This window comes from Cladophialophora carrionii, assembly GCF_000365165.1.
Source record: "Cladophialophora carrionii CBS 160.54 unplaced genomic scaffold supercont1.11, whole genome shotgun sequence".
Lineage (NCBI taxonomy): Eukaryota > Fungi > Ascomycota > Eurotiomycetes > Chaetothyriales > Herpotrichiellaceae > Cladophialophora > Cladophialophora carrionii.
In genome coordinates, this window is record NW_008481818.1 from 649247 (window position 1) to 674848 (window position 25602).

The 25602-nt window shown below is 53.3% G+C and overlaps 10 protein-coding genes across 10 annotated transcripts; 3 read left to right on the forward strand and 7 right to left on the reverse strand.

Moving 5' to 3' along the window:
- Nucleotides 1–222: 222 nt before the first annotated feature.
- G647_09957 (uncharacterized protein) lies at nucleotides 223–1560 on the forward strand (the record flags this gene model as incomplete). Its single annotated transcript, XM_008725949.1, has 1 exon — nucleotides 223–1560. The coding sequence occupies one exon, from the start codon at nucleotides 223–225 to the stop codon at nucleotides 1558–1560; it is 1338 nt and encodes a 445-aa protein (XP_008724171.1).
- A 625-nt stretch (nucleotides 1561–2185) lies between these two features.
- Nucleotides 2186–2886, reverse strand: G647_09958 (uncharacterized protein; the record flags this gene model as incomplete). The annotated part of the gene is made up of 2 exons (XM_008725950.1): nucleotides 2186–2394; nucleotides 2481–2886. The coding sequence occupies 2 exons, from the start codon at nucleotides 2884–2886 to the stop codon at nucleotides 2186–2188; spliced, it is 615 nt and encodes a 204-aa protein (XP_008724172.1).
- Nucleotides 2887–4207: 1321 nt separating this feature from the next.
- On the reverse strand, nucleotides 4208–6331 carry G647_09959 (uncharacterized protein; the record flags this gene model as incomplete). Its single annotated transcript, XM_008725951.1, has 4 exons — nucleotides 4208–4613; nucleotides 4666–5590; nucleotides 5643–5836; nucleotides 5889–6331. The coding sequence occupies 4 exons, from the start codon at nucleotides 6329–6331 to the stop codon at nucleotides 4208–4210; spliced, it is 1968 nt and encodes a 655-aa protein (XP_008724173.1).
- A 1121-nt stretch (nucleotides 6332–7452) lies between these two features.
- G647_09960 (uncharacterized protein) lies at nucleotides 7453–10151 on the reverse strand (the record flags this gene model as incomplete). The annotated part of the gene is made up of 2 exons (XM_008725952.1): nucleotides 7453–8292; nucleotides 8337–10151. 2 exons carry the CDS (start codon nucleotides 10149–10151, stop codon nucleotides 7453–7455), a joined length of 2655 nt encoding a protein of 884 aa, XP_008724174.1.
- A 1069-nt stretch (nucleotides 10152–11220) lies between these two features.
- G647_09961 (uncharacterized protein) lies at nucleotides 11221–11846 on the forward strand (the record flags this gene model as incomplete). The annotated part of the gene is made up of 2 exons (XM_008725953.1): nucleotides 11221–11415; nucleotides 11472–11846. 2 exons carry the CDS (start codon nucleotides 11221–11223, stop codon nucleotides 11844–11846), a joined length of 570 nt encoding a protein of 189 aa, XP_008724175.1.
- Nucleotides 11847–12671: 825 nt separating this feature from the next.
- Nucleotides 12672–14776, forward strand: G647_09962 (uncharacterized protein; the record flags this gene model as incomplete). Its single annotated transcript, XM_008725954.1, has 5 exons — nucleotides 12672–13256; nucleotides 13449–13691; nucleotides 13736–13968; nucleotides 14049–14272; nucleotides 14337–14776. The coding sequence occupies 5 exons, from the start codon at nucleotides 12672–12674 to the stop codon at nucleotides 14774–14776; spliced, it is 1725 nt and encodes a 574-aa protein (XP_008724176.1).
- Nucleotides 14777–15968: 1192 nt separating this feature from the next.
- G647_09963 (uncharacterized protein) lies at nucleotides 15969–18128 on the reverse strand (the record flags this gene model as incomplete). The annotated part of the gene is made up of 1 exon (XM_008725955.1): nucleotides 15969–18128. One exon carries the CDS (start codon nucleotides 18126–18128, stop codon nucleotides 15969–15971), a length of 2160 nt encoding a protein of 719 aa, XP_008724177.1.
- Nucleotides 18129–18723: 595 nt separating this feature from the next.
- G647_09964 (uncharacterized protein) lies at nucleotides 18724–20122 on the reverse strand (the record flags this gene model as incomplete). The annotated part of the gene is made up of 4 exons (XM_008725956.1): nucleotides 18724–19632; nucleotides 19697–19794; nucleotides 19942–19998; nucleotides 20068–20122. The coding sequence occupies 4 exons, from the start codon at nucleotides 20120–20122 to the stop codon at nucleotides 18724–18726; spliced, it is 1119 nt and encodes a 372-aa protein (XP_008724178.1).
- Nucleotides 20123–20544: 422 nt separating this feature from the next.
- On the reverse strand, nucleotides 20545–21830 carry G647_09965 (uncharacterized protein; the record flags this gene model as incomplete). Its single annotated transcript, XM_008725957.1, has 2 exons — nucleotides 20545–21644; nucleotides 21695–21830. 2 exons carry the CDS (start codon nucleotides 21828–21830, stop codon nucleotides 20545–20547), a joined length of 1236 nt encoding a protein of 411 aa, XP_008724179.1.
- A 405-nt stretch (nucleotides 21831–22235) lies between these two features.
- On the reverse strand, nucleotides 22236–24185 carry G647_09966 (uncharacterized protein; the record flags this gene model as incomplete). The annotated part of the gene is made up of 6 exons (XM_008725958.1): nucleotides 22236–23221; nucleotides 23273–23610; nucleotides 23660–23827; nucleotides 23875–23944; nucleotides 24000–24034; nucleotides 24082–24185. 6 exons carry the CDS (start codon nucleotides 24183–24185, stop codon nucleotides 22236–22238), a joined length of 1701 nt encoding a protein of 566 aa, XP_008724180.1.
- Between the last annotated feature and the right edge of the window lie 1417 nt (nucleotides 24186–25602).

Sequence of the window (25602 nt, forward strand, 5' to 3'; positions counted from 1 at the left end):
ACGCGAGTCGAATCTGGGCCTATGCCCGTGTCTGTGTCTGTGTCTGTAAGTGTGCCGTGAGAGTCGAGATACCGAGTTACCTCTCTCTCTTGGATAGGTATAAATGGCTCGTCGTGTCCGTTTCAACAACATATCCTCACCCATCAACTCGTTCTCTATACGCATTTTGCATTTCGAGTCCGATAGAAGTCAAATAACTTAGTCATACTCCGCCCAATCGGTATGTCCGCGCCACCTCTGAAAGTCCTCATCTCCGGTGCAGGCATCGCCGGCCCATGCTTCGCATACTGGCTCGCCCGGACGCGGCTACGTACATCCATCACGATTGTCGAACGCTCGCCCACGCCGAGAGTCACTGGCCAGGCGATCGACATCCATGGCCCGGCCATCGAGGTAGTCAAGCGCATGAAGTTACTCGAAGCCATCCGCGCGCGCTACACCACCGAGGAAGGCACCTTGTTCTTGAACCACGCAGGGAAACCCGTCGTGCAGTTCGACGCCGGCGAGACGTTCACGGCCGAGTACGAGATCCTGCGGGCCGACCTGTCGGAACTCTTCCTGGAGGCCACCAAGCCGTTCGACAATATCCGGTACAAGTACGGCGATTCTATCGCGTCTCTCAACCAGATCGACGACGATACTTGCGTCAGAGTGAAGTTCGCTAGTGGGGAGGAAGACACCTTTGATATGGTTGTCGCGGCGGATGGATCCACGTCGAGGACGCGGCCGATGATCATGACTCCGCAATCACTTAAGCGTCAATATGACGGTGGGAAACCCCACACAGAGTCCGAGATGAGCAAGCACAAGGAAGACGACACCAACACGGACTTTGACAAGACCAAGGCCTCGTTCAACTTCCTAGGCATGTACACGGCGTTTTTCAGCATCCCGAGACGGCCGGACGATTCGAGGATGTGGCAGATCTACAGCCTGCGAAAGGGCCTCTGCGTCATGATCCGCCCGCACAGAAATCCGGCCACCATGGGCGCGTACCTGTCCATCACGATGCCGGACCGAGGGCTCCGTGAGCCTGGCATCGACGCCGCCATGGACAAGGGCGTGGATGCGACCAAGAAAATGCTGCACGATTACTTCGACGATGCCGGCTGGGAGACAAAGCGGGTGCTGGAGGGCATGGACCACGCAGACGACTTCTACATGTCCGGAGCCGTGCAGGTCAGGCTTCCGAAATGGACCAACAGGCGGGGTGTGTTGCTCGGAGACGCGGCCTGGGCGACCTTTGGTGCCGGGACCACGCTGGCCATTGGGGGCGCCTACATTCTCGCTGGGGAACTGTCAAAGATCCAGAGCACGAAGGATGTACCCCGTGCACTGGAGAGATATGAAGAGGTCTTCCGCCCGATTTACGCGAAAATGGATGATTTGATCCCGGGGTTTCCTCAGGTCATGTTCCCGCAGACTGCTTGGGGTATTGGCATCCGGGACTCGGTCTTGTGGTTTCTGAGCAAGACGAAGGTGTACAAACTGCTTGCGATGGGGCCAGGGGTACATTGGAATCTGCCATCTTACGAATGGGTCGATACCGAGAAGCCATGAACGGGGAGTGCAATCATGGGGATACACAGTATTTGTACCAGTATGGCCAAGGCGCTAAGCAGGAATCCATCCACTCAGCAGCCCTACACGGGAATGCGAGGCTGTGAAGGACAAGGGGTCAGCAATAGACAGACTCCAGTCCGGGCAGGAGGGCTTTGATAGATCTGTTTCAGCTTACGTCCGGGGCTCTGATACTTGCTGAAAGCTCTGGAGTCGAGGACTGCATGGAAAACATCAAAGTCCAGTAGCTGACAGGAAGATGACTGCCTTCGGAATCTCCAATTGCGGGGGCAGCACGATAGGTCAGTGTTTTCGACTCTGGACGCAGGATCTGGTCTGGGTGAAAGTGGGATCTGAATATCATCAGCAGATACGGTGCGTGGGCAGAAACGCAGACATGATATCGCAAGCCCGAGAAGAGGAACAGTCTGATTCATCTTGTTGAGAAAGTGCTTGATCAAGGCGACGAAGAGAGTTGGCATAATCATGGGAAATTGCTCGCCGATCGTCCATCGGCTGAACCCAGCTACTGTAAATCTTCTATCTTTCTCTCGCCACCACGAAGTGTCGAACGCCCTGCAAAGCCCTGACCTGGACACAATTATCACCGAAAGCTAGTTGAGATCTATTCCTTGGCACCGTGAACGAAGACTCTCTCCTCCAGAGGTTTGAAGGTCTTGGGGTAGGTGTCGGCGGCTGGCTTGCCGAACACCAGCTGGGCCTTCAAGCTCCAGTTCTGCGGGACGTTCCAGGTCGAGGCGATCTTCTCGTCGATCAAAGGGTTGTAATGCTGCAGGTTGGCGCCGAACCCTTCCTTCTCAAGAGCGGTCCACACTATCACGCGCTTAGTCAGCAACGCTTTCAACCACCGCCAGGCATCATAGAACTATAGGCGTCAAAAGGTTGGGATGAATACTTACAGACATACTGGTGCATGGCGTTCGTGTGCTCGCTCCATTGTGGGAACTTGTCGGCGTATAGCGGATACTGCTCCTGCAACTTGGCGACGTCCTTTGGCTCTTCGTAGAACAGAATCGTGCCATAAGCTGCCTTGAAGCCGTTGAGCTTCTGCTCGGACGCCGGCCATGCCTCGGGAGGTGCGACAGATTTAATGATGGGAATCACGATATCGCCCCACAATTTCTTGTGCTCTTCGTTCAACAGGACAACCACGCGGGTGGATTGCGAGTTGAAAGAGCTGGGCACGTGCGTGATGGCCGCGTCAACAATCTCGTGGATCTTCTTGTCCGAAATGGGAGATTCGCCAGAGAGCGCATAGTATGTGCGGCGCGACTTGACAGCCTCGAGGAAACTGTCGGATGACATCTTGCTGGGTGATGACGTGAATTGACGGGTTGGTGGAATGGTCGTCTGTACGCTGGCGAGTGGTGTCGTTGGTTTTATCGAGGGTCGTGTGAGAGGGGAGAGTGAAGCGCAGGTGAGATGGGCAGATCGGGAGCTTAAGTATCTGTACGTCTGAGCCGCTGGCAGACGCATTTTTTTTCTTCCCGAGATTTTCAATGTCTGATCTAGACCGAACTATGGTGCAATACAGATGGCAGCAACATGCAGGTTAAATGTGGCCGATGTCTGCGTAATCGAATAGATTGGCGCGGATGATTCTCGAACTTGGATCTGTGCCACAGCTGGAGCTCATGACCGGTGGAGCGCATTGGCGAGGCTGGAGCCAGTTCCGCGATTTGTCATTTGTGGTTGGTGATGATGTCGTAAGCATCATGGTTGCGTCAAGCGAGGGCAGAGTGCACTGGGCATCGAGGAACAAGCAAGCGACAGCAGCTGGCTATGTGCCTACGCCTCACCCGACGCCGAGCATCTGCTGAGTTCTGATTGATTCGAGAGCCACAATGTGGAGCTGCGCGAGGCTCACTCCTCGTGGCGCTTCGGCAGTTGATGCCCTGCAAGTCTCCGAAACATACTGCCAATCATCCTTACGAAGGCCCATACATGGTCACGGCGGAACGCTTCTTGTCGTCCCTGCGCACTCTCGGTCTCACTGCTGACCTGATGGTGGAGGATCTATTTTAACGTAGGTATCTTTTGACTGCCAGGATGCAGGAATCAACAGTCGGCGAAATTCGTGAGTGATTGGAAAGAGAGACGTTTGTGAGATGGAGAATTCCACCCTTTGAGCCAACTGTACTCTCTGTCTGTCATAGAAGTGGCCTCTCTTTTAATTGAGGCATAAGAATGAGCGTGGAGAGAGAGAGAGGACACTGTACCATGGCAGATCGAGATTATATATGTCCGGAACTTATCCTCGTGGACTTGGCCCTCTCGGCCAAATTTCGTGCGAATTCCCGCATCAACCGAACACGATAGGGAAACATGAGACGTCGGTGCTTGCTTGACGGTAGCCTATCGCTGCAGCAGGTGAAGTGCATTTCGAAGAATGGTTTCTACTTTCAACCGCGAAAGAATATGGACACTCCAAGCGGCTAGACCGGCAATAGCTATCCACAATCTCATCATGCAAGGCTGGAGCTCAGCAGGCAACAGTTGTCGCAGAAGACAATCCACTCGAGTCCGCATCGTCCTAACCTGCCGAAGTCGAGGTTGCAGGATTCCAAGCCGCAGCATCTGGATTCCTTCCACTCGCCGGCTGCATATCGTTGGCTTCCGTTTCATGCTATGAAGTCTTCTCTGGGTCCTCCGCTGCGGGATTGCTGGGCGTGGTCGCCAAGCTCCCGTTCGTTCGACTTCTCCTGCTGCGGACCTCCAGATCATGGTGTGCCCGGCTCCTTGTTGCGTGCAACGCGGCCATATTGGCCTCCTGGTCGCTGTCATCGCTGGTGTTCTCCTCGTCCACCGGTTTCTTAATCTGCATGGTAGGGGCGAATTTGGACTTCTGGCGAAGTCTCTTGCCGAAGAAGTAAAAACAGATGGGAATCGGGACACAGAGAGCGGCGATACAGCCGAGGAGTGTCCCTGCCCATTCGATTCCAAGGTTATTGAACATCTGTCGGGAAAATAGGGGGAAGCCAGCGGCGAGGCACGATCGAAGGAACGTGTTTGCCGCAATTGCGGAGGCCGCGCTAGAAGAGTGTTAATCGATACCACAGCCAAGACAGAGCCAGCCAAACTTACAACATGAGATAGGAGTCGATCAAGTAGTTGAAGCAGCAGATGAAGATGGCCAACAGACCGAAGCCTGTAAATAGACCAGACAGAGTCGGGACGATCCAATGGATTGACTCCTTGTACCCAGTCCAGCCGAACCAAAACAGACCGGCGGCGAATAAAACGCCGCCAATCATGACCGGTGGGAGTCGCCATTCTGGCACCGGGATTCCGCCATTTGCTGCAAGCTTTTTGTTGTAGTTCTTCGAGTCCCAAATGATATAGCCCGCCACTATAAAGATACCGCAGACCATCCCAAAGAAAGGCAGACCCGCCACACCGGGGGTAATATGATGCACGCCCTGGAAGACCAGCGGATATGCCGTCAAGAAGCAGTACAGCAGGCCGTAGATAAAGGACATGTAGCATGTGATCGCCAGAATGATGGGTTCGGAGATGAGAAGTCGAATCGGCCGGGAAAAATTCTTAGTCACCAGTTCCCTGAAGTCCACTTCGACTTCCTCTTGTTTCGCATGAATGCCCCAATTCTTCGTTCGGCGACGTAGTTCGGCGGCTTTGTTGACCAAGACAACAGGCGCATAGGACTCATGAATGAAAGCGGTGTGCAGAATGACTGCCACCGAGCCCATAATGCCTGGAAGATACAAGTTCCAGCGCCATCCGAGGGACGATTTGTTGATGAAGCCTCCAATGAATGGTCCAAGCATTGGACCCATGAACACCATTGAGGAAAATATCACAATGGCCGTGCCTCTCTGGGTGTTGTCGAACATGTCAGCGAATACGGCAGCAACCACGGCCAACGGGCATGATCCAAAGAAGCCCGTGAAGAATCGGCAGATCATGACGGTCTGAAGGTCCTTTGCTGCGGCACAGCCAAAGCAGAAGACGGAAAAGCCGAACATTGCAATCATGATCGGTAGTTTTCGGCCTAAGTCCCGCTTGTCAGCGACCCTCTTCGCGACGGACCCGAGAACCTGTACCTTGCAATTCTGAGAAAGGACCCCAAATCAGAGGTCCAAATGCGTATCCGAGGACATACAGAGACGTGCTCAAGGTGGCTACCTCAGCAGAGACGCCGAAGTGGGCCGCTACGCTGAAGGTAGAGGCGGAAAAGATGGAGGAGGTGAAGGTACTGCACAGACACACATATGCCAGGATTGCGCCCATGTAAAATCTGTAGTCCAGTCAGCACCCAGTCACTCACATTATCTCCTTAGTCCACTCACTTTCTCCGAAAAGGCCAATTTTGGGGGTGTAGAGGGTCATCTTTCCCGTCAAACTCGACCACATACGCTTCCTGTGGTGGAAGATCCGGGGGATATGGTTTCCCGCCTCCAAACTCAGGTAAAGGCCTCGTGTCTGTCTTCGACTTCACACTGGCTCCCACTGTTTGGATATGCTGTAGGCGATGTGTTTCCGTTCTAAGGTCTTCAATCGGATGTGTCCTTGTCCTTGCAGCCCGATACGAGGGCATGTTCGCACTTGAGGCTCCTGCCGTGGCAATCCTATCCATATCAGGGGTCGAGTCGGTACTGGATGCAGATGAGCTGGATCCTATTGACCGTTGAGATCTTTGACTGTGCAATGACCGGCGCTCCTTGCTCTCGTGGGACCATTGTCGCGTGGCTTGGACCTCTGCCCGCTCCATGTCTCGATCGACGATATCCATGACTGCAGATTTCCCAGCCTGTTGCTCTTGCTCCTTGACCAAATAGTCGCCTCTTTCTGCTTATTTAGGAGGGTCGATGGGGCTTGTGGTCCACGACGGTAGGCGGCTGACGGTGTACTTCGTGGCGCTGTGTAAACAGAACCATATGCCCGTATCTTGTGCACTTCGCGAGCCGACAGCCAGGCGCTGGTGGAAACGGAACCAAGTCCGCTGGCGGGTAGGAGCGAGGGTGAGAGTGACACGAGCGACGGGTGATCGATACGTAAGGGTGAGGTTGTACGATTGGAACTGAGGCGCAAACGAAGGGAAATAGAATTTTATCCAAGCCTCAGTCGATCGACGTAGGTGCGTAACAAGCAAGTTGCCAATGGATGTAAACGGAAAAGAGCGTTTCTATGAGGCTTCAAGGCCGCAACATTGCAGCGGGATAAAGCTTTCGGTCGTAAAAGAGAGCGGAGCGGTGATGACAACACGGAATTTGGGTGACCATGCCATTGCCGAATTATGACATCGCGCCCCCACATAAGCCTGTGCTCTCTTGCGCAGTGCGCCTAACTATTCCGTACCTAACTAGAAAATAAGCAACAGCCAGCGCGCTATTATTTAAGCTGCGAGATCCCCGGCACCACCGGCGCCCTCGGGAGTCGCCCTCCCACGACAAAACAGGCCAATCACTACGCCCAAATGCACGCTGAATCATCTGGTGTAACCGTCCGCTAGGATTGGGGCGGCGTGCCGACTCTTATCTGTTTCTCATGGACCAACCGCTAACATAGCTACTGTACGTGTGCTCCAAAACAGGGGAGGATTACGGAGCGTGTAGGATGGACGATTGCATTGTCCACCAGACCTCTGCATCACTGCTGCTATTAATTAATCTCTAATTCGCGCAACCATGCGGCCGCGCCTGCGTCATCGAATACTATGAGGTGGGTGTGTATGAAGCTCCTCATCTTTCAGCTCTTGAAAAAGAAGTGGCTTTTCTCGAGCGGACCGCAGCGCCAGCCGCCTGTGGGAACATTCCCACGAGCATATGCAGCAGTGAATGATTCTGTCCGACAGAAGCACGATTTAGAGCGACATTCATTGATCCAATAATCTCGACACCCCCGGCCCCAATTCTAGAGCCCTTCAACCTCTCGAAGCTCCGTTGTCAAATGGTTCCGTCGTCGAATCTCTGACCACCGGCTGTAAGTGCCGGCTTCAAGAGTGTTTATCTTGCGGGTGAAGCCGCTTGGAAGACCCAGGATTACAGGTTCCCAACCCTGGGCATCCTCCTCTCTGGTACGGTCTCGACCAACAGGAATCATTTGGACGCTCTTCCATTTGTACAGCACGACGGTGAGAGCAAGAGTGAGCGCCATGAGGACACCAGCGACGATGCCAGCGGATTGTTCTGCACCGTACCTTCGTTCCACACGACCCCCAATGCCTGTGGCGACTGCGCCGAACACAAACATGAGGAACTGGGTTACTGCAACGCCAGCACTAACTCGTGGATAGCAGGAGAAGTTGGTTCTTTGCTCTCGAATGCGCCCGGTGATGGATTTCCGAGCCGGACGTCCAGTCATACCCGGTTGCAAGTCTGATGTATCAAAGGTACCCATCAGTAAAGCCAAACACTCTGCGATCGCCAAGTTTGCGCCGAAACCAACAAGACCAGCAAAAATGCACGGCACTGCGATGGGAAACGGCGGATCTCTGGAAGAAAGTGCGTATCCGATCGCTGTGAGCGGTAGGAACAGTGTGTACAACATTCGGCGTACAGTATGCGAAGACCAGACCATAGCCTTTTGGAATGTCATGCTGTCGGTCCGAGTTGGGTGATAACGTGATCGACTGAACCAGGAACCGGTCTGGAAAGGAATTGCCAAGGCTGACCCAAGAGCGAGAGAGAAGACACAGGCGCCGACTACATTTGCGTGCAGCCGGTATTGAGTCGAGGCCAGGGCACCGAGTAGCTGCTGATATTAGCCAGAGCCACATCCAACAATGCGTAACTCACCATGATCACTAGGATGAATTGCGCATACACCCAAGCGCCATAGATTGAGAGCACCAAAAAGCCTGGCTGCTTGACCATGCGCCAGCTCAACCGGATACCGGCAAGGACTTCCTCGCCCCACCAGTAGGGCCCATTTCCGGTGAGATGGAACTTGATTTCGCCACGAGCAACCCTGCTGAAGCTGCCTCCTTCCCCCGTGATTTCCGCAATGGTTCGACGGAAGGCAGATCGACGCACTTCCGGTGCCATGACGTTGAGCAGGGTTACAAGCATCAGCAACAGCGACGAAATCCAGAAGCCCCAGTCCACAGACGCGCCGTTGATGATGATGGCTCCCAACAAGAAGCCTATGCTGATTGTGGCAATAGAGCATGAGGACCAGAATCCTAGCCACAACCCCATGCCTCCGCCATGTCTGCGAACATCGTACGGGTTGCCTTGTTCCTGCGACTCATCACTCTGCAGAGACGCGCCAAAGACATCCAGCAACGTTGCGAAATTGTTGATGTTGGCAAATCCAAGAGCAAAGCCCGAAATACCACGCGACAAAAGCAGTACGATTCGGTACCGCCCCACGTCCGGATCTCTGAAAGAGAGTACCATAACGCCCTGAGGTATTTGCAAGCACAGTGCAGACGCCAATGAAAGGAGCGTGTACGGTTTCCTCCCGTGCAGGAGAGGTAGCGGCCAGAAGATCAGGGTGGAAATGGCCAAGCCGATGTAAAGGCATACATTTCCAAGGATTACCTGTCGATTGACGTCGACAATCACGTATTGGATTGCGGGCACTTCTCCTGCATATATGCCGATGATTATACCGATGCACGCGGTATTGATGCAGCTCATCCATGCAGCAAAACGCTTCCGCGAACTCGGCCAGTTCCGTGCAACTGGAGCATGATGACAAGTACTGTGAACGTTCAAATCGTCTGGGCTCTCGGCTATATCGACATGCCGCGCACCATTGAGGTCGATCTTGTAGTCTGGGTAGGCCTCCGAATGTGCCATGTTGATGCTCACATGTCGGGATGGGACTCCAAACATTTGGCTGAAGTGTCTTTCATGACCCGCCCGGGTTGTTCCGAGCAGCGGTTCCTTGTCTTCCTCAAAGTGGACCTTCAGTTTGTCGCCATTCAACTGGATGGCAGGTGTAGGCAGTGGTGTGAGAGGTCGGCTCTCTTCATCCCGTCTTGCAGAAGTGGTTCGAGGTCCGATTTGAGGAGGGGAGAGAAAGAGCCTCGTTGCTCCAGGGAAACCAGAGCTCGCCTCGGCTGATGTTCTGCTTCGTACCAGTTTTGGCTTCTTCTCGTACAGAGGCTCCGCGACCGGTTCTGGTGGCAGGACAAGCAGATTATCAGCGCTACAAGCTCCCTGACAGCGAACTGTCTCGCTTTCCGTCTCTTTCTTATCCTGAGGGTACGGCGACTTGGGCGAAGATGGTTTCGAACTCGGGGATTCGCTGTTCTTTGTGGAATCTGGCGCGGTTGCTTTCGAAGAAACTTCCTCGAGGTATTGGCTGATCTTCTTTGCAAGACCTAAAGTCGGGCGACGTGACAACTGCTGGCGTGTCTCGTCCGGGAAGGACTGGTCGACAGGAGCACCTGCTGTTTCAGCAAGCTCGACGGCTTCTGCCACGAGACGTTCTAGATCACGAATAGTTCGAGCCATGCTCTGGGACAGTATCACCCCAGCATCATCGTCAGATTCTTCTCCGCCGGCGCCATCCCCATAATCGAGGCGCGTGCTGCTGGATTGGGTGGTCGAATCAGTATTCCTACCAGGACCCAGAGCCTGTTTGCCTTTGGCGGAAGTCATGGAGACCAGGGTAGTACATGTAAATGGACCAAGGGAAAATCTCCTTCGTCATGCGAGATGAAGATGGTGTGTTGGTAGGTCGGTTTCAGAGTAAAGACGGAAAGATACAGTGCGAGGGACCAGGAACCGAAGGATCCTAGAAGAAAGAAAGAATAACGGCATAGTCAGTAAGAGATCATCTCGAGATGCTGAGAAGACCTCAGGTAAACGATTCAAGGAACAGTGGTTGCGCCTACCTCCATTACGATTGCCACCATACATCTGCGCTCCGAGCCTGTACTCGACACAGTCATTGCGACCCGGTTGTTCCTGACCTCCCTTAACATTGTCTTTCAAGCAATGGGTAGACAAGCTTGGGTGAGCTTGACCTCGACAGCGGCACAGGCGTGAAGCTGCTTGCCCGGCACGAGCGAAACGTCGAACTCGACAATGGTGTCTCAATCCAAACTGAGATGAGACTGGGGAGACTCTGCCCTGGTGTGCGTTAGCACGACGGTATGAAGAGAATGGAGTGCCCCTCCTACATATCCTCGGTTAGACTCGTCTTTTTCACTTTTTACGGACCGGGTGCCAAAAGATGACGGTTCATACTGTACGACAACAGGCACCACCTCGCCATATGACCATTTGCAACCCCCCCTAGAATGCAATAAGTGGTCACCTGTCGCTCAAGGGGATTGTTGACGGAGTCGCCGGCTTTCTTCTGATAGCACAAACAATAAGAGCAACGTCAGCTCCTTTATCGCGAAGTGAAGCATTCTTGTTTGACGCGCGAACAAAGTCTCTGCCGAAACTCCGAAGTTTCTCTTTGTATATTGGCACAATGGCCAACTGTTTGTTGACGGGGACTGTTGCAGTATCTCTCGCGATCTTATTGTGATTCCGTAGCACAAAGCACCCTTCTTTTCCTTCCGTAGGCACGCTTACCTCCCGACTGCTTGTGATCAATATCCTTTTCTTCGGTGTTCGAGTGTAGTAGCAAGTGGCTGGTCTTGGTTTCTAGACCACGGATCATGCAGTCTACGGATCACAGCGAGGTTAGAGACCCGGACAGCGGCTCTGCTGAGCCATGCACCAGTGGGCCGAGGATGTCTTACAGTCTCCCCCTCAGCCTGTCGTGCTCGAAGCAAGTCCGAGGATGAGGGTGAAAATATCGCGCTCATCTCTGGCAGTCACAACTCCGCTACCTCCGATGAGGGTGATGATTCGCCGACTTCATCCTGTCCCTCCCCGTCGTCGTCTTCTTCAAATTGACCGTCTGAAGGTGAGTGGGAGGATAAGTGGAACACCTTCCAAGAGGCTTACGCTGACCATGCTCAGTCCTTCTGGAACACTGATGATGCTTTATACTTTGACGACCCCGTTTCAGGAGGTATTGGCAGCGCTCTTGACCCCAGTAACCCAGTCGTCGGCGCAGGCACTGGACCAGAGTATTTGAACATTGATGCAGTCAACCCGAATACGGGCGTAGGTCTCAACACCCCCACTCATGCCGGCGCCTATTTTATGGACATCGCTGGTCAGAGCCCCGAACAAGAGCAAGCACATGCTGATACTCTATGGCCAATCATAACACCCATTTCCGCCACGATCAACAACCCAGCGACAACGCAGTGGCAGATAGCTAAAGCTGGACCCCGACGTTGGACTCCAAATACGGATTCTTGCGCTTTGGAAACTGCACCAACACAATGAGTCGTTGGTTGCAAGAGCACGGGCTCATGCGGAAAAGGCCGCAAGGGAGGAGGAGTTAGAACAGAGAGTCATGGTCCTCGAGTGCCTCCACCAAGGCACAAAGAAACAGATGGCCTTCGTCTACGCAAGCCCAAGCACGGAAGAGTCGAAGGATATGGTACCGTCATCCGAGATACCTTCGGCATGAGGAATCACTTGGCAAGCGCAAGGAGGGGTATGACAGAGAGTGCGGGATGAACTTGTAGGTCAGTCACAATTTTACTGCTCAAGGCTAGAGATATGGGAGCGCCGTGCAAGCCACGTGGGACGGCCCTGACATTCGAGACATAATTAGTTGAAACAAGAAGTGAGATTTTATTCTTGCCGATCCAGGTATATCTGCTGATGGTATGGTGGAGCCGTTGTTGGCATCTGTGCTGTCCAGCTGGCAGCACCACTCGTATGATACTGTCGCAAGGAGGACGCCTGCACGGGAATCGAACCTACGTAGCCCGCTTCGGTCCGCAAATCTCCCGATCTACAGTTCACTGGAAAGTTCAGATGTCCATCAGCCCTACGCGGTTTGGGCGAGAGCGCTAGTGGTTACACAATCCGCTTACTCACACGTGGAGATGACAACATCGGAAGCGCCTTCCGCAAACCGAACGAAATGCTGTGTGACGAGATGGAAGTTCGTTCCGACAGCGTCACTTCTGTCTTCAGACGTCACAATGGAATCCGAGGGGGGTTCACTGCGCAACCAGACTCAAGCACTTCAGCTTGCGTTCAAGGAGAGTTTAACGACATCATCAGTAAAGGCAGCAGTCCTTGCATACTCGTTCCGAAATGGCGTCCAGCATTAACGACTTCGGCTCGGTCTCCAACGGGCTCGACCGGGCGCAGATCGATGTGGGACCTCGGAGCGATGATACCACCGATCCGCGACCGTCTCCAGAGGCAATGGACTACCAGAAACCATCAATCCGCCAGGCGGTCAAAGACAATCTCCTCTCGGCGGTTGTGCATCCCCGTTTCGGGATCAATAAAATCAAAGCCGCCATCGATGAGAAGCACGAGGCATCGCACAGCCAACCGCATGAACACCACCACGACCATGCGCCTACGCTTGCACCACCTCCGCCGGACAGCTCCGTGGAAAACCAGAGACTAGACAATACCTTCGAGGATAAACCAAAGTTCCCTCCAGTCAAAGAGTTTATACACCAACCAGTCCAATCTATCATCTCTACGGTGCAGGACCAACGCGGGAATGACTTTGCCGAGAGCATAGCCAAGGCCGAGATCGCTCACGGCGTAGACGTACAACTTCTACAGCAGGCCGACAAGGTCCAGAATGCCTCGAATGAGACCCAGGAAGAAGCCGAATATGAGACTTTTGTCCAGATGAAACAGCTCAGGCAAGATTTCTTCGTACGGTGGACAATTGATCGACATGTGAGGATACTAGGGAGGATAAAAGCCTCACCACCTCCTCCTGCTCGACCGGCGCTGTTCGCCAAGAATAGCACAGAAAACAAGCGACTCCCCTGGACGGCATACATTCAGCAGGCAAGTACCAGGCCAAAGGACAACAACACCTTGGACTGACACACTCTTTTTTAGATCCTGAAGTATCAGTTGGAAGCGAATGCGCAGAATTATATCGACCCCGAGTTTAAGATGCCTATGCCTGACCGCAAACTGCTGGCATCCAGTGTCGAGCGACTCATCGTCGACTCTACACCATTACAGACAATCGTAATGAAGCTTCGGAACGTATCTCATTGGGAGGACCCACGCAAAAGCTTCGGCTACATGACCCTGTATTTCTTCCTGCTGTTCTACAGTTACATCACTCGCGCTTTGGTACGTAACGAAACTTGGTTTTTTGTTGTGGCTAATTTGAGAAGATCCTCTACATCCTTTTGAAAGTCCTATACCGACGCTGGCATCCTCCGACTCTGAGCAAGATGCGAGAGGCCACCGTCCACTCTGAAGATCAAGATGCTATCGCACAGAACCTGGGCGAGCTAATCACGCAGTATGGCACTCGTGGATGGGTCGACCGCGTCATCCAGGAAGCGGGACCGGCTGTGTTTGACTCGTTGGAACGTCTTGCTGACATCCTCGAGAGGACACAGAAGTACGTGTGGTCTCTCACCCTGCTCCGATCTGCCGCATCGTGCCATTTCTGAGAGCTGTCGCACTGATACCTCTCTCCAGCTTCTACGAATGGCGGAATCCGCGCTACACGGGTGTGACACTGGGATTCCTCTTTACTGGTTTCGTTATCATTACCCTGACGCCAACCTGGCTCCTGGTTCAAATGAGTTTTCTTGGTTGTGGAGTAATATTCTTCATATTGACACCAATCGGTGTCCGGTATCCTCGGTATCGACTGCTTGCCAGCCCAATAACTTGGCTGTTATGGAAGAGTCCTACTCACGGTAAGCCAGTCGCGCCTGATTGCTGCCCCACAAGATCCAAAAACGGCTGACTACAGATGATCAGCGGAATGGGCCGTCTCACGCCTGCAGAGCGAAGCTCACCAGTACCTCACCTCCGACAAGACACTCCGAACCGTTGACAGGGACACCCATCTCATAGGTACCTACACATGTAAAGACAACAACGACGTCCAAGGCAGGCTCATCGTTCTGGTGACTTCCGTTTCTTTCGCACCGAAGCGCTCAGAGCATCACCTCAATTTGACCTCGAGCTCGCGTTCTGCAAATAAAGAAAAGGACGCCGGAGGATGGAATCTACTATTCGACGATATCAAGGAGATTCACAAGATCACCGAGCAGAACAGTCATGGCGGTGAGGAGGCAGGGCTGGAGTTTGTGCCCTATCAGGGGGAGAAGAGGGCGGTCATGCATTTGGCACGTAGGGACGAGGTATTCAGCCAGATCGTGGGCTTCAGCGGGTTGCAGTGGAAGAGATGTGGCTGAAGTGGTACGGCGGCAATTCGATCGACAATGGTGAGCTATTTCCCGTCATGGCGTGGAGTTCTGGACGGCGGAGCTGTTTTTGATTACAGCGAGGAGTTCTGGACAGGTGATATTGCGTACCGGCACAGCATTCACACCTGGAGGTGTAATTCTGTACGAGTATGATTATTGGGAAGGATCATTATAGTCGCAGGGAGCGGGAGCAAGACTCATGACGGTATGTCAGTCACGAATTCCATTCACTTTCAACAGCGGCTTCCGTTCGGTCCTCACAATGCGTGGTAAAGCTGGAAGGGAGCGATGTCCACGACCTAGTGATGATCCATGCGATTATTGTGCTCCAGTCATCCGCGCTCTCTCTCTCTCTCTCTCTCTCTCTCTTATTTACAGACTCGGTGGGTCTCCAAGCGACGTTGGCTTGCCTTATGGGACCGGAGGTAGGATATAGAGCTGTCCATACGCTGCGACATCGAATACCATACATGTATAGGAATCAAGTGGATGGGTATCGTCACTCCTTATACCCGTGTAGGATTCACTTACTTACCTGCGTGCATAAACTCACTTTCCTAGATTCCCTATCGTATATGATTAACTGCCGGTATAAACTCACTTTTCGTACTCTCATCCTCGACTCTTCGCTCTCTCTTGCTTATAGATAAGATACCTCTGCCAGCGGGCGTTAGCTTACCTTGTTAGACCATAGAGGTAGGATAAAGTACCTTTCCACATGCTGCGCCATCCAACGAACACCGTACGTGTAAGAATCTAGTGGATGGGTATCGTAATGGCTTATACTCTGTAGGATTTGCTTGCTTACCTGCCCGCATGAACCCACTGCCCTAAGTTCCTGGATAGTATGCGATTGCTTACCCGCCTGCCGGTAAGAATTTACTTATGTGCCATGGAAATCAAGAGGGAGGGGAGAAGGTGAGATCCGAACCTAGTCCAGCCCAGTCCAGGTTAATACTGTCTACTTAGGCCCTGTCTAGGGCTGTAATCATTTCCTAGTGACAGTCTGATAGCAGAGGAGATTGTCGGGCAAAGGCTGCAGGCTGCAGGCTGCAGATCCATCGACACTCTAGTCAAACAATTATGTTACGACCGGCCCTCCCCCCAGAAACGCAGCGTGGCAGTGTAGTGAGGATGTGTCTGGTGCGATTAAAAGCCTCTAGACCTACCAAAGTAGCGTTCAAACGAGCAAAATCTCCTCGATTACAAACGGCGGCAACGGGCACGTCCTTTCCCACTCGTACACGCCTCTCCAATCCCATGCTAACCCGTCATGAGATCCACAGACCACCAGGACGTGATTGTTAGAGCCCTGATACGGTAGGGGAACGTTTCCGGGCCCTCTCGCGGGACATACCTGCAGTAAGATGCCGTGGGCGAAGTCTGAAGTATAGCGCTTCGCAATGGCAGCCAGCTTTTCATCAGCACTGGTGTTCTTTTCCAATTGTAGCCCGTCTGGGACATCTGCTGTTGTGAATCGGCATGTCAACCATTTCGCACGTAAGCCGTCAGCGGTTATCTCTCCGTCCTTTGCATCACCGCCGTCATACGCGAGAAACGTCTTCTCATGCGCGATGTCGGTCGCGGTATTAGTGGTAGACCTGCGAGGCAGTGTCGGGCGGGACGGCGCCCAGCGGAACCCTGCGACATCTTGTAATCGAGGCGCGCTCGAGACCAGAGCACCTGTCGAGATCTTCTTGCCTATTTGACGTCTCCACATTTCGGTGGCATCTTGGCTTGGGGTATCGCCGATCAGCAGATTCCAGATGAGCACGTCGTCTTCGTCACGAGTTGCGTGCCGATGGCTGAGAAGGACGGCGGCTTCGCCCACGCTGATGAATCCTTCTGCAAGTTGAAGATCTTCTTCTGTGGCAACGGAGCCGCCGCCCTCGAACAGCTCGATATCCGTTATATCGTCCGGGGGAAGAAGATACGACCGAGTTAGGTACGGCACAAGTATGTCAATACTCCCTTTCTGATACACTGTCTGTAGCACGTCGTATAGTTTGATGGTCCTGTCGTCGGCACACAGCAGGTAGAGGGAACTTCTTCCGCGCATGGACTCAAGCAGTGTCCAGGCTCTCATGTTCCAATCGCAGACGAGGAGGGTTGCAAGCAACTTCTCGCACGCATCCACGCTTGATCCCGTGATATCAATGGACATTAGATCTCTATCGCAGACGAGCGTGATTTTGCTTGTTGTGAATATTTCTTGGATATTGGCGATGCATTCCCGTCTTAGGCCCTTCTCGCTGGGGATGCATGGCGTATCCATCCAATATGACGAGCAGCCGAGCGAGACGGCGACACCGGAATACCGCTGGTGCAGGCACATATTGAATCCCGTACCCTCGGGCCCTTCTTTGTCCGGTCGTCCTCCCTGGCCATGACTCCAGATATGTGATATTGCGAGAGTCTTCGTCGTGACCTGGCAATAGCGCAGGCCGCTCGTACTTGTGGCGGCAATGTCAATCGCTTTCGGCCCAGAGACTGCGACAAATGACTCTCGCGACCAGAATAGTCGGGGGCATTTTCCCGAACATCTCTGCGTGTGCATAGACTGGTTAACGACGGTCGTGTTCTCGAAGCGGCCGCAGGAGACCGAAGATAGACCATTACACTGCACATGTCCAGCGTTGCAGACGGCCTTTCTGTCACCAAAGCAAGCATGAAGATGTTGCGCTATGTGGCGGACATCTGACGAAATACATGCGCGGTCTTCGATGAGGTTTCGATAAGCCCATGCACAAAGATAGGGAGTGGCCTTCAGGTCAGCGTGCTGCATCTTACTACGATACTCGAATATCTCGAGCACAAGATCTTGAGCTCGGATTGAGTTCAGACCCCTGATATTGTAGTTGAAGCCATGAAGTTGTGGGCCAACACCAGACCGCAAGTGTAGCATCAGAATCCTCTGCCACGAGGTCCATAGGAATGCGCAAACAACAGACCATCTCTGCGGATGACCACGCCCCTCGGATGCCAGATCAAGGCTGAGGCGGAGGAGGTAGATGGTGGCATTGAGGAGACGCACTAAAGGTGGGGGGCCATATTGCCGGGAAAATTGCGCTTGGGCTATGCACAAGACAAGCCGGAGAACAATTGTGTCCACGTGGTTGACTGCCAGTAATGAATCCCATAACGTCTCTGCGATCATATCAGACCGACGGGCATGAGGTGTAGTTGGCAACAAGTATTCGTCGTCAAACGGGCCCTGATATGGGAGAGCCCCTAGGATTGTGGGTGATGTGACTGGTAGCTGACGCAGAATCTCAGCCGCCCGATCGAAAATCTTGCGCACATACAGCGTCAGCAGCCTCTCACTCCGTGCTATGGTCATTGCATGATGAGAACGGCGAACATGCCTGCTGCTCGACTGTGACCGCCCTCCCAAGGTTCCCTAGCCAGTACGTATCGCTATAGCTTTTGTCCAGCTGCGTAACATGGAGTTGAGGATCGGCGGTATCTTCGTACAGCTTGAGGCAAAGCCTTTTTGCTTGTCCTGCGTTTGGAAGCCCGTGTTCTGAATGGTGGTTAATGAGGGAATAAAGTTCGTACTCGCCTCGTCGGCGGCCATTTTCGGGGTCGTTCCACACGGCGCATAGACGGTCCTTGGAGAACGAGAATTCGCCAGCCTGCGGCGGCATTATCAGTCATGAGGAAGACTGTGACCTGGAGGAGAATATTATCTTCCAGGTGTCGTCTGACTGTTCTACTGAGTTGTGAAGTAAGAGGAGAGAAAGAGCGAGATGTTAGATTAGGGAGCGGAAAGTGAGCATGTGCTTTACCGTATCCGTACTCGATTTATACTCTACCGTAATTGTGTCCGGCCTCAGTCAGTGGAACTTGTTCCTAGAGTCTCTTTCAAGAGTCCCGCTCGATAGTCAGTTTCGGACATGGCGAAGTAACTGCCATTAGATCTCTCTAGAAGCACATCAAAGGCGTGCCTGCCCGACGGGCCTTATCACGAACCCGATCCGGGGAAAGTGTACCCTCACAGCTCCCACCCTCGGCCCTTCCCGGTCTGTCTTCTGAGGCCTGATAACAATTTCCTCAGGCCCGATAGTCAGGAGGGTCCCCACCGTCGGACTATCCCTTCCAGTATCATCAGGCGCAATAGTGACCTCCGCACCCGTCATAAGCCCATTCCGCCTGTCGAGCTCGTGATGAGGTCCAGCCGGCGTGGGTGTCAATGGCACCCGCTCCGCGAGCTTTGTGTCCTTCAACCTTTGCAGGGTTTTCTTGATACCCGCATCATCGGTCCGCTCGATCCTCGTCTCTGTGCTCGGCAGACTGTCAAGATGACCTTTGAAGCGCTCGAACCAGCCGACCAGCCCAGGGTACCTCTCCTTATTGAACACGCTTTTCATGCCTTCGCCATCTCCATCCCTCGCTCCTCCACCCGTCAAATCATTGATTCCTTCGCCCCGCGAGATCTTCTCCCCCCAATCAAGCTGATACCACACCGCCACATCTGCTGCACTAGGCTTGTCGCCTTCAAACATCCACTTCTTGCCATCCCCAACGAGCAAAGGCTCCAACAAACTCAATTGTAGGTCCAACCCACTCAAATTCTGCGGCACTTTGCGCGCGAGCTTTTCCGCATCAAGGATGTGCCCGATGAGATTCGCGCGGTCCACGCCAAAGTGCGTACGCCAGACGGTGGCGGGGATGAGGCCTGTTGTCACTCGGAAGAGCGGACGGTCGGTCCAGTAGGAGGCGAAGCCCCGAATGAGGGAGCGGTATGTCGCAGCGTGGCCGGACGGGTAGAGAGAGCTGTAGCCTCGAGAGGGCGGGAAATGGTGTTCGAGGGCCTCCAGAATGAGCGACGTGTCGATGTAGATCTACCGGTACACACCTAGTGTTTAGTCGGGGTTGTCGCATGTAATTATCGATCGGAGTGTCTACCTCTCTTCCGATAGCCACAACAGGAATCTTTCTATATGTGACGTTGAAATTGTCCTTCAGGATCGGCCGAGGCATCATCGAGGGAACGATAACAAATGCTGCTCGGTCAGTGAGAGTCCACCTCGAACTCGAAGGAATGCCTCCAAAAGGCTCCTATTCAAACAGGAGGCCAGTCCGTTCGGCGCGGATCGTCTAGCCGCTCTGGGTATCATTCTCTTGAATGGGAAGTGGAATGCAGTACTCACTGTAGGGTATCTGTTTCAGCTTAAGCGCCAATCTGACCTTTTGCGTGAACGGAGAGGCTGCATGTCCATCTGATTAGCCGTGGTTGTGTTCTGGGAGCCATCCACCCGTTCGAGGCAGACACTCACAGTCATATCCGAACAGCACGACCGGCGGCGTCTCACTGGACTCAGGAGCTGCCATGTTGAGGCCTTGAGATTCGACTAGACCTGTGGGAAGAAATCACGACCCGCAAAAGTCAAAAGTTTCGGGAAGGCAACAATTAATAGTAGATCTAACGATTGTGTACCCCGTTCACCAAGACCGGTATTTGCTCGTGCAAGCGGAAGATCCGTACACGCCCCAAGCTGTGAATACGCGCCTGGCAATAGAACGACACGCTGATGTTATGTGGACGTCGGACGGATGGACGGTCAGCGTTATACGAAAGGGAAAGTACCGAAGGAACCTCGGCCCGCTGGTCGAACATCCGTCGATATCCGTCGCTCCAATTTCCATAATACCATAATTTCCTACTGTGTACGGAGTATATCTGTCCGCTATGTCACAAGGCGCTAGAACCGGCTCGGGACCAATACCGTCCGCATTCGTCTCCCTATGCCCGGCTACACCAGACTAATCTTGGTCGCATTGTTCAGCAGGGGCACTCTGTACAGCGCGTAGGGTTTGACGCGCCTATCCACACCACCCTGCTGCGAGGGCCCCCGAAACAGCTGGTTCTCCGTGAAGTACAGATAATTCCCTGACACAGAGAATGTATCTGTCCACTCAATCCTGGGGTCTCTGACATATGTCTGGACTGTTCCATTTTGCGGGTTAAAAGTGACGATTGAGTCGGTCTCCACGCTCCCTGCGTAAACAATGCCGTTTGAATCGCTCTCAAGCCCGTCACTGACGCCTTTCTGCCCGAGGTCCATGACCGAGCCTGTAGCGAACAGTTCAGAAGACAAACCACGATCGCGAAGGCGAGCCGTAGGAACACCGTACAAATGACGCCCCGAAACAACCGAAAAGTAGAGTGTTTCGCCGTCATTAGATAACGTGATGCCATCCGCGCCGAATGCGAGCCTCGAGACCGGCATGCCATTGCCGGGATTCATATAGACTGACTCGCCCCAGACGCTTGCGTAGAAGCCTGGCTCAGGGCGGACTTGTGGAATATTATTCAGATGCCGCCAAGACTCTCCGGTCCCGAGATCAACCACAATGATCCCATTACGACCTTCACTGGACGAGTCCGTAAGATACGCGATGCCTTGACCAGATGAAGTGACCGATGGACGCAGGTCAAAACGGACGTCATTAGGATAAGAGTCGGGGAGTGCGACGGTCGGCGGGAAGAGAATTGTTTGGAAGATAGAATTGTTCGTCAGGTCAATGCCAACAAGCTTCGGTCCACCAGGGTTTGACGTCGTCAGGGTGCCATTACTCAGCAGTGCCCGACCCGTGTCAAGGACCCAGAGACGATCTTTCGGGTCGACAACGACACTTTGAACAGAGATGAAATAACTCGAGAGACCCTTGGATTGTGGCGGATTGGTTGAATAATCGACAGCGCCTCCTGGAGGCGTGTTGATCTGAGTATTCGGAAACGGGGTCTCGGTGTTGTTTGACCCAAGCTCGGCGACTTGATATCTGGTATTCGTGGCGTCGAGCCCGAGTGGATAGCAGGAAAAGATACGCCCGGACGACGAAACCGCGACACCTGTATGAGAGAATGAGCCAGGATCGAGAGACATGCAGGCTTGGTCTCACCTGTCGGCCACTCGTCGAAATACAGGTGCACAAGTTCGAGTGGCGGACCTGTACCGATTGGATCACGAAGTGGCTGTTGGGCCGTTGCAGTTCCGAGGACTGCAAGGACAGCGAGAGCGCCGGTAGTCAGCTTCATCTTCGATTGAGCTTGACGATTGAACGATACTTGGATAAACTTTAGGAGACTTCGCAGCAGGAAGTGCTCTGGAGCTTCGTGTATGAGGCAGCAGCTTGTAAAAACTGCCGAAGCTTGATTCCTTGTCGGTCTCCCTGCATGAGAGTCATGAGCTCATGGCGGAGACAGTATCCGTGCCTCCCAATCATGGTACACGGGGAAGCCCCATTGGCAAAGTAGAAAAGCTGGAGGAGCATCCGAACACCACGATGATAGGTGTGCCTGTCGATTTTGCTTTTGAGCTCCCTGATGCGGCTTGGTGCGCGCGGAGAACGTTGCACGATCGACGTCATGGTGACTCGCGGTCGATCCGAGGCTGACGAGGCTGAGCGACGAGGCTGAGAAAGTGTGCTTTACGGATGCGGTTCAGAGTATCCGAAGCCCGCAGCATTCAATCGATGCTGGTCGCACAACTGCTTTCCGCTTCCACCAGAGCTGCACCAGTTCTTCCACAAACTTCTTGTCAGACGCGCTCCAGCTATCCAGGCACATCTCAATCATGTCTTCGTGGTTGATGTCGACCTCGGCCTTCTCACTCTGATTAGCCAGGAGTGCTTGGTTTTCCTCCTGCGTAGACTCCACGACCGGGCTTGTGCCACTCTCCTCCTCTTCCTCATCCCGGTAACGCTCCGAGCTCTGGTCGTTGCCGTCCACTCTTGCAATTGCGGATGCCAGTGTGTTGAAGATTGTACCCGTCATGCGCTGGAAGAACCCCACCACTGCAACCTCCCGAGTTTGATTTTCTTCCTCTGGACCGTGCATGAGCGCCTGATCTCGTTCGCTTTCACTCTCCTCGCCTTCACCAAATCCAGTGCGCCTGTCTCCAGCGGACGCCCACCAAACCATGGAGTTATAAGCGACCCGGGACCAGGATGACGGCTCGATCACCTCCTTGTTCACCGAATATGAGGACGAAGCCGACAAGACCGATGAGACATCGCTGTCTGTTGCCGCAACATCACTGTGCTCCAAAAGGCGTAGAGTCGTCAGCAGATGCGAGAGCCGATGAGCATCTCGCCGGGTAGCTTTGATGCCAACCCTTGGGAAAGCCTTGGTCAACTCCGGGCTCGAAAAAACGACACGAGGAAAGACTTGGGTCGCCGCTTGCCGTGCCTCAGATTTGGGCAAGAGGACAAGAACATCGTAAAGGTCAGGTTTTGAAGCCAATACATCGTCTGTCGTGCAGGCGATAAAGCTTCCGCTTGGCCCTGCCGCCTTCTCCTGCTCCAATCTGGCAATATCCATAACGCCAACCGTGAATAGGGGACGCAGCCTGATAATGGGAACATCGGCCTCCGGTAAGACAGACAGCACTGGTTTGGGTATGGACGACAAGATGGAAAGATTATATACTGTAATATTTGGTTAGCGCTGGTCCACCTACTCAAACATCTCGTCCTCACCAAGATTACAGGCGAATTCGACTGGCGCGTCTGTCACAATCAGAATGCGCTTGCGGAGTAGCGCCGCCCGGTAGAGTGGGAATATGAGAGGACCGAATAGCTTTACAGAGTCCATTAGAGTTAGGGCGGGATGATGAGGAGTCAGGGAACGGTGTGAGGAGATGTAGGTCGTTCCGGTGGACATGCTCCTGGAATTAGTGTACCCATTCGGTCGCTGCAATGCATCATCCGCTGCAGGATTCCGAGGTGTCTGGGGAGTGCGCTCCTCGGGCTTCTGCCTGTATTTTTCCCAGTACTCTTCAAGCGCGGTTGTGTTTGTAGGAGTGTCGATTTGTGCCCTGTCTGCGTTCAGACATGGCCCATGCGGTGCGTATCTTGTATGCGTACCTTGCGAGCTCCTTCAAAGTCTCAGCATGGCGCCAGCTCCGACCTATGCGACCACGTTCCAACGGAACCAGAATGCCGACAGCCAACATTCGGGCAGCGCGATCGGACTGCTGGTCGGGTTGATTGATGAATGCACTGAGCCCGGCATATTCATCGTGGATAAAGTATCTTCGAGCTTTCAGCAGATAGCCCTTAAGACGTTGTGTGCCACTCACACGAGATCTTCCTCGACGTTGTGTAGGCCGGAGGGTAGGGACTTGAACTCGACGACGCCCTCGAGTTGGACTGTAACGCAAGATTAATTCGCAGTTCGGCAAACATGGAGAGCTGTGGAACTGACGATCGTCGATAGACTTGTGCCATCCTAATGTATACCTGCCACCGTTCAGTAGACGTCGGAAGCAAAGGTCGCGCGTGCGCACCCTTTACGATGGTCGAAGTTGACCAAGAAGACAGCGGCAATGGAAGGGACAGCGGGCTCATTGTTGATGTCGATCTTCAGCTGGTTTGCGAGCTGCTCCGCCATAGCTTGGATTGAATCTTCATGCTGCCAGCATACGCTGACATGCTTCCAATCCTAAGGTATGTAAATGGCGTAGTTGACCGCAGACTGCGGCCGATTTGTACTTAGTAAAGTTGCCCCAGGCGCTGTGGGACAATGTTAAATGACACCATTGCCGACGTTCAAATGACGATATAGCTTGACTTTACTTGACTTCACGTTGACTTCACTTTGACCTCGCTGCCATCCCCTTCCCTTATCTACCTTCACTGCTAGTGTCACTGCTTAGGCGCACTTCTCTCAACACCAAAAAAGGATCCAGGTTCAAGTCACAGAAAAGGCAAAAACTGAAGGTTGGAGAAGTCGCTTAAGGTTCCCTGGCCCAACCATCAGAAACTCGCTTCTTTCGAAGTTGGTTTTTTCCTGCCACATTGTTATCATCGAATCCCAATGATCCGATCTCAGCTACCGCCGCTACGATCTGGTTGTTTGTCTGCTTGCTACGGTTGCTACGGCTTACGACCTACGATCGAGGTGCTTGATGCCTGCTAACCGGTGTTAGTTTGTCCTGTCAAGACCTGGATCGGAGGGATACTTCGCTCGGATTTCAGATCTCAATCGGGTTCCTGACGCCCCTACCCGGTGGTAGTTCGACCCGAGCAGGAACCAGATTGGATCTGGCGACGGCTTGGTTCGAATCGCCCATTCCATTGATGCCTCTGTGGAGAGGACGACACAATGGGTATGGGGGTCTTTGCGTGATTTGATTCTTTTTTTTGCAGGTATGATATATCAAGACTATTTTTTGGTGACCGGACCTTGGGCGGCGTGTCATGTGATTGCGGCGGCGAGGTGTGTTGCAGGTGAGTGCGTGAAAAGTATCTACTCTCGGTGTTCTGCAGCAAGACGATATCGCGAGACAGAGCATGATTCTGGAAGATGATAACTTCTCTCGCTATTACATTCTGTCTCTTTGGCCTTGCTCATACTGCATGCAAACTTCTATACAGGTACGTGACTCTGAGAGCGGTTCATCAACATCAGACTACGTGACTATCTGTCAATTCTGCATATCGCCAAAAACGAAGCTCACCATTCCACTATCATCTTCAAGGAAGTGCCCGACGAAGCAAAACACGCCAGCAGGCCTACCAGTCCTAGCCCTTCGATCGTCACATCGACCTGGCTTGCCATATCACAGGAGCCAGTCCTAGATTTCCAGCTTCTGGGGCAGAGCTTGATGTTACACACGGCCTCGCAGGAGACCGGCCACGAGTCGCCAAGCAGAGACTCGCTACGTTCATTGGACACCTGGAGGGAACACAGGGCGAACCAGGATTGGCTGCGGACCGTCACGTGACAGGCTCTGTCGGCCCTGGGGGCACAGCAACAGAGCGAGCAGAGCGAACAGAGCGTGGTGCAGGACACACGGGTATATATA